The 9,173-nt window shown below is 37.3% G+C and overlaps 1 protein-coding gene across 1 annotated transcript; it reads left to right on the top strand.

Moving 5' to 3' along the window:
* The first annotated feature begins 4,177 nt into the window (after positions 1-4,177).
* On the top strand, positions 4,178-7,958 carry nanog (nanog homeobox). Its single transcript, XM_061965448.1, has 4 exons — positions 4,178-4,728; positions 6,534-6,907; positions 6,973-7,092; positions 7,295-7,958. Exons 1-4 carry the CDS (start codon positions 4,332-4,334, stop codon positions 7,625-7,627), a joined length of 1,224 nt encoding a protein of 407 aa, XP_061821432.1. The 5' UTR covers positions 4,178-4,331; the 3' UTR covers positions 7,628-7,958.
* Positions 7,959-9,173: the final 1,215 nt, after the last annotated feature.

A 9,173-nucleotide genomic window follows, 5' to 3' on the forward strand; every position in this document is an offset into this window, starting at 1 on the left:
AAAATCAAAGGACTTTGTAAACCATGTAGAAATGCTGAGAAATTATACAGTATTTCTATTTTCAAGAATAAACTGCCTGTATTTCAACTTTGTAGTATAAGTTAAATAGCAGACTTTGACCTTTTCCCAACCTATTTAAAGACAAAACGCAACTTTATTATTTGTGGTCGGTTTATTCTTTGTTTGATTGTTTCTCATAATATCATGTTATTCCTTTATTATTTCAGCTATATGCTTTTAAAATTAAATGTTTTCCTCACAACATTACAATTGTATCTTCGCCAAATTTGAACTCATAACATTTTAACTTGTTTCCCTTATTATTCTGAGTCTGTTCTTATAAAAAAATAATGCTGTTTTGTCCATTTTTTGTTTGTTTTTTTAAATCCAGTATGTGAATTTTTTTAATCATGATATTATTTTTCCCATACTACTTGGATTTTATTCCCAAAATATCCTTACTTCTTCCCAACCTTATTAATCAAAAGAGTACAAGTGTATTATTTTGTTGTGTTTGTTTCTCATATTAGCTACCAAACAACTTATTGTTATACCCCAAGAGGGACAAGCAGTAGAAAATGGATGGATGGATATTTATACTTCCAAAATGACATTCATCTCCTCATAATGTTATGACTTTATGAAAATATGTTTTCTCCTAAGATTGCAACTTTTTTTCTGTTAATATTACGACTTCATTGTTATAAAATTACTGTGGTGTTCCCTTCTTTTTTTTTTTAAGTTTTTTATTTTAATTGTATTGTTACAATGATCCTCAAATGGCCGTCTGCTGAACTTTGGACATCCCTGAGAATTTAAATCCTAAAAAAAACACAATGAAAACAAAAAAAAAGCCATTAAAACATTACAAACCATTTAGTTTCACATACTATTCTTTAAGTGCTTTATATTTCAACTTCATGCGTTCAAAATTACATTATTTTCTCATAATATTACATAATATCTGACTTTTTTCTCTTATTATTATTTCTCATAAAAAATATATTTTTCATTTCAGCTGTTGTTGTTTTTGCCAAACATTTAAACTTGTGTTTTTTCATAATATCATGACTTTATTCCCATTAAATTTGAACTTTATTCCCACAATGTCCCAAAGTTTTCACAACCTTATTCAAACAATTGGAACCGTATTACTTTTTTTGTTTGTTTATCATAATATTATTTACAAAATAACATATTTTTCTTGTTTTTTTCCTTCTAATATTACAAGTGTTTCTATTTTGACTTTAATCTAATAAAATTACTGTTTTTTTCTCCTGTTTTAGTTGTCTTGTTAGAATGTATAGTATGATCCCCAAATGGTCACCTGCCCTGAAACACCAGAGAATTTAAATGATACAAAAAAAAACACAATAAAAACTGAATTAAGTCATCAAAACAAAAATGTTTTGGTATGATGCAGTGTTGTTCCATATATTTTAAACCAAACCATTTAGCATGTTTTTATACATTTCTTGCTTGAATTAGAAACATTTGAAGTACACGGTAAACTATAAATACAAATGCAATCTTTTAAAAACTACAGGATGGTTTGAGACAAAGGGGTCTTCTGAGCACATTCAAATGCTAATGTCAATCACACACAAAAACACATTCTGTCTAGTCACAGATTCTAAATGTTGATGGGGCCATCAGGCTCATCATGTCACCTCTAAATGAATCATTACCACATCAATAGCACCAAGTCGGGAGCAACACAAACATCAACTTTGATGGAAACGTACTGCCTAATCTAAATCATCTTTATGAAAAGGAATTACAAATGAGGTCTGTCTTCATTTGTAGTTTGTGTCAACAAGTTCAAAGTGGGGCGGTGTTGTTTGTGTGAATGAACTCATGAAAAACAAGTCATTATGTCACAAGGAAAGATGCTTAGAACTGCTATTTTTACTTTTTTTACCTATATAATGTGAAACAAAATTAGACACAATGGTAAAGGAGCTCACACACTTAAAATGCATACACTAAAAGCTCTAGTAAATTAATTTTTCTAGGTGGGGAAACAACATAAGCCAGACATTTGATCACATTGATCATCTATCGCACTGGTTCTCAAATCGGAGTATTACTGTAGTGTCCTTAGGGATATTTGAAGGCGCTACAGAGGGTATTTGAGGGGGAAAAAATTATATATCTTGAATCATAAAGAACTTGAAAGCGTACCTTAACAAACCAAAATACTTTGTTTTGCTCTGGGGGAGGTCAAAGGTCAGTTGTCCACCTCAAAACAACACAAAACAGTGTGTGGGCCTAAAAAACATGTTTTATTTTCATTTTATGTAATGTGCAATAAAATATGGTATATATTTCTGAGAATCAGCAAAATAATCTGCCAAATTACAATGAAATAATGAGCATGACATGACATGCCTTACAAATGATTTTCTTTATGTATGGATAAGAGTATGTCGAGATGAGAGTTTGTTTCTTCTATCCATCCATCCATTTTCTTTTGCTTATCCGAGGTCGGGTCGCGGGAGCAGCAGCCTAAGCAGAGAAGCCCAGACTTCCCTCTCCCGAGGCGTTCCCAGGCCAGCCGGGAGACATAGTCTTCCCAACATGACCTGGGTCTTCTCCGTGGCCTGGTCGGACGTGCTCTAAACACCTCCCTAGGAAGGCGTTCAGGTGGCATCCTGACCAGATGCTCGAACCACCTCATCTGGCTCCTCTCGATGTGGAGGAGCAGCGGCTTTACTTTGAGCTCCTCCCGGAAGACAGAGCTTCTCACTCTATCTCTAAGGGAGAGCCCCGCCACTCTGCGGAGGAAACTCATTTCGGCCGCTTGTACGCATGATGTTGTCCTTTTGGTCATCGACCGATAAATTGAGAGCTTTGCCTTCCAGTTCAGCTCTTTCTTCACCACAACGGATCAATACAGCATCCGCATTACTGAAGACGCCTCACCGATCCGCCTGTCGATCTCACGATCCACTCTTCCCCCACTCGTGAACAAGACTCAAAGGTACTTGAACTCCTCCACAGGGGGCAAGATCTCTTCCCCAACTCGGAGATGGCACTCCACCCTTTACGAGCAAGAACCATGTACTCGAACTTGGAGGTGCTGATTCTCATCCCAGTCACTTCACACTCGGCTGCGAACCGATTGATTGTTTCTTCTAAATTATTATTATTTTCACTTTTATGTATTCCTCCCTTTATGTATACATGTTTTCTCTTTATTTAGTTTTTTTCAATATATGTTATTCACTGTAATTATTGTTTATTTAAAAAAAAAAACAGAAGCACAACATTGTATAATTTTGTGAAACCACTGCAATAAAGTAATTTTAAGAATTACGTGTACCGTATTTTTCGGACTATAAGCCGCAGTTTTTTTCATAGTTTGGCCGGGGGTGCGACTTATACTCAGGAGCGACTTATGTGTGAAATTATTAACACATTACCGTAAAATATCAAATAATATTGTTTAGCTCATTCACGTAAGAGACTAGACGTATAAGATTTCATGGGATTTAGCGATTAGGAGTGACAGATTGTTTGGTAAACGTTTTGCATGTTCTATATGTTATAGTTATTTGAATGACTCTTACCATAATATGTTACGTTAACATACCAGGCACGTTCTCAGTTGGTTATTTATATGTCATATAACGTACACTTATTCAGCCTGTTGTTCACAATTCTTTATTTATTTTAAATTGCCTTTCAAATGTCTATTCCTGGTGTTCCCCAAAAAATGCGACTTGTACTCCAGTGCGACTTATATATGTTTTTTTCCTTCTTTATTATGCATTTTCGGCCGGTGCGGCTTTTACTCCGGAGCGACTTATACTCCGAAAAATATGGTAGTTTAAAATGTCACTGAAAAGGAAAAACAGTCAGAAACATTTCTAATGAATCATAACATAATGTGTAATTATTATTTTTGTATATATATAATTTTGACCCTAGTGAGAATAGGCATGTAAAATGGATGGAAGGATGGAATTTATTTTTAGAATGAAATATGTAATTGTTCTATTATCTTTAAAAAAATAAAAAAGCTCTCGTGATTATAATTTACAAACACAGTATGTGACTGTAAAGTGTTTGATTAGTTTCATGTTTAACTATTTTACCTTGTGAATGAGTGAGCCAATGAGAGGGCGTCCGTGAAAAGATGAAGGCAGCTGATTGGTTGGAATTTGAACACCCGCCTCCACACCTGTCCACCGCGGAGGCACCTCGTTAAAAACAGCAGCCAACAAGGTGGCGCGATTTACGAAAGTAGTTTGGCCTTGCAGGCTGGGTCGCTGATTTGAGATATTTTAACTTTTTAAACATTCTTTTAAAAATTGAACTAAGAAAAAATGGCAGACTGGAAAACACAAATAAGCTACAATTACAACCCGTCCTTCCACGCTTATGCCTACGGCCTCGTCTACCAGCCCGGACCCGAGCAGAACCACACCGGCTGGGGCGACGGCGCCCCCGCCGATTACAGCAACTTTTCCCCCGGGATGACACAGGTCTACTACGCCGCCAGCGCCAGGACCCGCGAGGAGTCTCCGCCTCACAGTCCGGAGCAACACGTCGCCAACGGCCATTGCCACTACCAGAGCTCCGCGGTCGTCTACTTCGGGGAAAGCCAAGCGAGCCGCCTCCTCCTGGCTGGACCCCACCGAGCTGTGTGTGATACGCCGGCGGAGGAGAGCAGGAGGGCGGGGAGCGACTCCACCAGTGACTCAGAAGCTCACGCCTCACCGGGTATGTTAGCACAGCTACGGCTAGCAGCGACACTTAACTAGCTTACCTTGCCAGCGTTTTCACAAGTTTCCGGGAAGTTACAATTGGACAACAAGGATTGTACATTTTAGTGTTATTTGGGGGAGCTTTTTGGGGAATTTCTCTAATCTGGACCGTGGACGACATCTTTCGACGTGATGTGGAACTGCAGCAGTGCAGTGACATTCAACACAACATATACAATATCTGACTGCCATTTTTATGACTAGTTTAAACTCTGTTATCCATCCATCCATTTCCTACCGCTTGTCCCTTTCGAGGTCGTGGGGGGAGCCTATCTCTAGGCATCGTATATTTTTAAACATCCATGCAGTCGTTTTGATTAGGGCCGCAACTATCTTATAATTTAATAATCAGTAATACATTAGTTTGTCCGATTAATCAAATAAGCGGGGGAAAAGTATATAAATCTTATATGAATATAAGATTTTTCTGCTTGCCGTAAACTTATTTTTTCCATATATACACATACACACTGTTGTTGCATTTTTAACATGTGTGTATTAATTAAAATATTAAATAATAAATATCCGCCATTTCCGCTACACACCACGACTCTCATGTGTGCTCTATTGCAGCATTTTTTTAAATCAATGCACACATGTTAAAAGTGCCATTTCAACGTTTATGTGCATTTATAAGAAGAAAACAAATTATATAAAACTGTCCACGTATTTAGTGTCGAGCACTATTTTTTCTATTTTTTAATAAGTTATTAAACGATTAATCGAAGCAACAGAATATCAATTAGTTTTTTTCTAATCGATTTATTTGTAGCAGCCCTGGTTTTGATTAACATAAACCTCTGTGAAAGCTACATGTCTCATATTAGGAGTGCTCAAAAAATAGATTCACATCCAAAGCACGATTCTTATTCATACAGATTGTAAAGCAATTAATAATTTTCAAGATTCGATGAAAAAAAAATATATATATATATATATATATATATATATATATATATATATATATATATATATATATATATATATAAAAACACTTGAATTTCAATGTAATATTTTTTTTTATTGAAATTAAAAAATCGATTATATTTTAAATAATAATAATTTAAAAAAAGATTTACAACATTTTTAAGAAAATAGGTTTTAAGCCACCCCCACGCTTGCTTGCTACATGTATATGTCGTACGTCAACAACCAAGAAGAGCTTTTGTAACCTGCTTTAAGATTTTATCATATTGCAACAATTGTGTTGAATCAAGAATAAATTATAAATCGAATCGTCACCCTAAGAATATGGATCGAAATGTGAGGTTTACTTCCCTATTTCATATACCGGTACATCCTTGTAGAGGGATCATATTATGACTTTTTTTACTCCTACATTTGAAACACTTTCTTGTGGTCTACATAACATGTAATAGTGGCTTTCTGGTCAAAACCATGCATGGACTATGATTTACAGACATCTTCAAGCCGCTTTCTGACTGTCCATAGCATACATGGAGATATTCGCTGAGGTAACTAAGGCAAAATATGCCACTAAAGTCTGAAATTCCAAACTGCTAATTTTTTGTAACAAGTTTGGAAGAAGGCAAGATATCTCCGCCATGCCTCCATGGTTTGATTTAACATTTTCATGACCAATGGTGATCCCAAATACACAAGAGGTACTAACAGGTAGGAAAAGTTGGTTTTGCATATTAGGGCTAATTAAGCCCTATAAAGTGTTTATGGATCTTGTGATTTTAATAGCTGCCATAGCATTATAAGAACCATTATATTTTATGGTATCCTAACTTTCAGATTCATGGAGTTTCGGCTGCAACCGAGAGGGAAGTCTCCCGCAGGCAGATCCCACCAAATGGGCAAAGAAAGAACTCAGCGACGAGGCAGACAGCAGGAGTCCGGACGCCGGAGATGTTTCCAGTTCGCTCATGGGGGAGCCATCGTCTTACACCAACATTGGCAACCCGAGCTGTGACACCTTCCCAGTACAAGTGCCCTTAACCACCCCGAAGAAAGGAAGCACTCCCAGCGAGAAGCCCAAATGCAAGGTGCGCGCGGCCTTCTCGGAAAGCCAGATGAACGCTCTGGTCCAGCGCTTCAGCGTGCAGAGATACCTCACCCCGGCCGAGATGAAGAACCTGGCTGAGCTGACAGGGCTTACTTACAAACAGGTGAGAGGTGTGCATATATTGGGACTACAAAATAACTGTCATTTTATATTCTTCTCGCTCGACAGGTGAAGACTTGGTTCCAAAACAGACGGATGAAGTTGAGGAGGCACCAGAAGGACACCTGGGTGTCAGAACGTTATGCCAACAAGGGTCGCCGCTCAGCTTTAGTCAGCCACGGTCCACCTGTAAGCACATTTATTAGCAGTTGTCCTGTCTAATTTCCTGTTTGCTCATAACAGAGAAGCAATGGCTTGGACAAAAAGAAACACATCCATAATGGAGGTCTAACTATAGTTTGGTTCAGACCTTAAAGGCGAGATGTAACAACATCAAAACAGAGAGAAGACAAATATCATTTTGACTTCTACTTCTTGTCTTGCCTTCCAGTATCCTCCTGAGAGCGAAAGACCACCTGTGAAGGAGCGCTACACTCACCCCATGGTGGACGCAGCCTTTAAGACGACCACCCCCCAAAACTTGTCCTTCTATCTGGCCTCCATGGGCAGCACCAACGGGGCTGGTGCAGGTTACCCCTCCTGGATGCCCGGCCAAGCTGCCATGCCCACCGCCTGGTCCATGCCTCCGGGCGTCAACCAATACGAATACAACCCCAACGGTTTCCACTCGAGCGTTAACGTCGAGCCTGACGACCACTTTGAGGCCAAAGATGGAGTAGACCCTGTTACCAGCAGAATAGTTTTAAATAGTCACTGTACATAACAGCCAAGAGGAGGCACTGTTTACACGATCATGTAAAAATTCTGACTGTAATTTGATTTTTTTTTTTTCAGAGTGGGTGTACATTGTTCAATAACTTTTTTTTGTACCACCATGTTTTCTTTACACAACTACTTAGTACTTGTTAGTGTGTCCTTTTCTGCTTTGTAATACAGCATGTTTTTGTTTTTTTTAAAGAGGACAGATCAATATATCCACACACTTTTCTATAAAAACACAGCAACTTGTAGAATGGCTTGTCTATCTTTTGGTATTTTTAACTTTGTAAATATAGTACTGGTGACATTTGCGGAAAAAAAATGTTTAAAACCAATCTGATGTCCGTGTCTTTTTTTATGTTATGCCTTTGATGCAGATTTTTTTTAAATATCATAGTTTTTGGAGCTACACAAAAATGTAAACTTTGCTATTTAACAATTAGATGAGTGTTTTTTATACAACTCAACATGTGAGAAAACCACTGTGAAGCAAGTAGTCTTTTTGTCTTGATACTATTTAAAAAGTATTCCCATGAAAGTCAGAAGGATGTTTCTTTAAAACAGAACACAACCATGTGAGTCAAAGAACTGATTTCTTTAAAACAAAACCAGACATGCAAATGCTAACAGAATTGTGGTCTCAATTATAAGCAATGTAAGTTCCTTACCCTAAGAGTAGTGCTGCATGATTTTGACAAAAACCTAGTTGCGATTTCTTTCTCCAAAATTGCCATTGTGGTTGAATTTGCGATTTTTATATTTTATTCATAAAATGCATAAACGAGTGAAGGAAGGCATGGTACTTTTAAACTGTCATTCAACATTCTGGTATAAAGGTGCCACAAAGAAATACTATATGCAATAATTGACTTAAAGAAATATTTGGTTTTGTCTACATTAGGTGCTTAAACTGAAGAAATAATTGATAGACACTATACAGTGAGTATAATTTAATATATATTAATGCAAGAAACCATTTAAAAATATAGACTTATTTCTCATTGTCGAATTGTTTACCATTGTACTGTAATTGGAAGGTAAATGACTTTATCCTAAATAAACAAACAAAAAAATTGGGTAATTTCTGTAATCAAAATTCTAATTTAAATATTTTAATGTGCATTTTTTCCTGGTTGGAAACACGAGGTCGGATGTTGTCTTTTGTTTCGTCACATGATCACGTCATGCTCGCTTGTTCGTCCGTGTTGATGGGCTGATATTGCCCATCCAACTTGAAGCGGAAATATTCCCATAACGGGGCCATATGGCTTTGCAATCATATTTTTTCTCTCCTAATTTTTTTCTCCTAACTGCGACATTTCTCACTGGCGAGTCTTGAGTAGGGAGGTTGACTGTACGTACTTCCTTTGTTTGTAAAGCTGGCGCCCCGCTCAGACAAAGATTGTGAATGACTGAAGAAGGCTCACTGTGTTTGGTCAATTCTACTATTACTTATCGCACAAATTAAAACCTTAATGTCAATTTATTGTGCAGCCCTACTTAAAAGTCTACCATGACAGATTGGCAGCCAAATAAGCCACCATGGCCAG

Source organism: Nerophis lumbriciformis, linkage group LG07 (assembly GCF_033978685.3).
Source record: "Nerophis lumbriciformis linkage group LG07, RoL_Nlum_v2.1, whole genome shotgun sequence".
NCBI lineage: Eukaryota > Metazoa > Chordata > Actinopteri > Syngnathiformes > Syngnathidae > Nerophis > Nerophis lumbriciformis.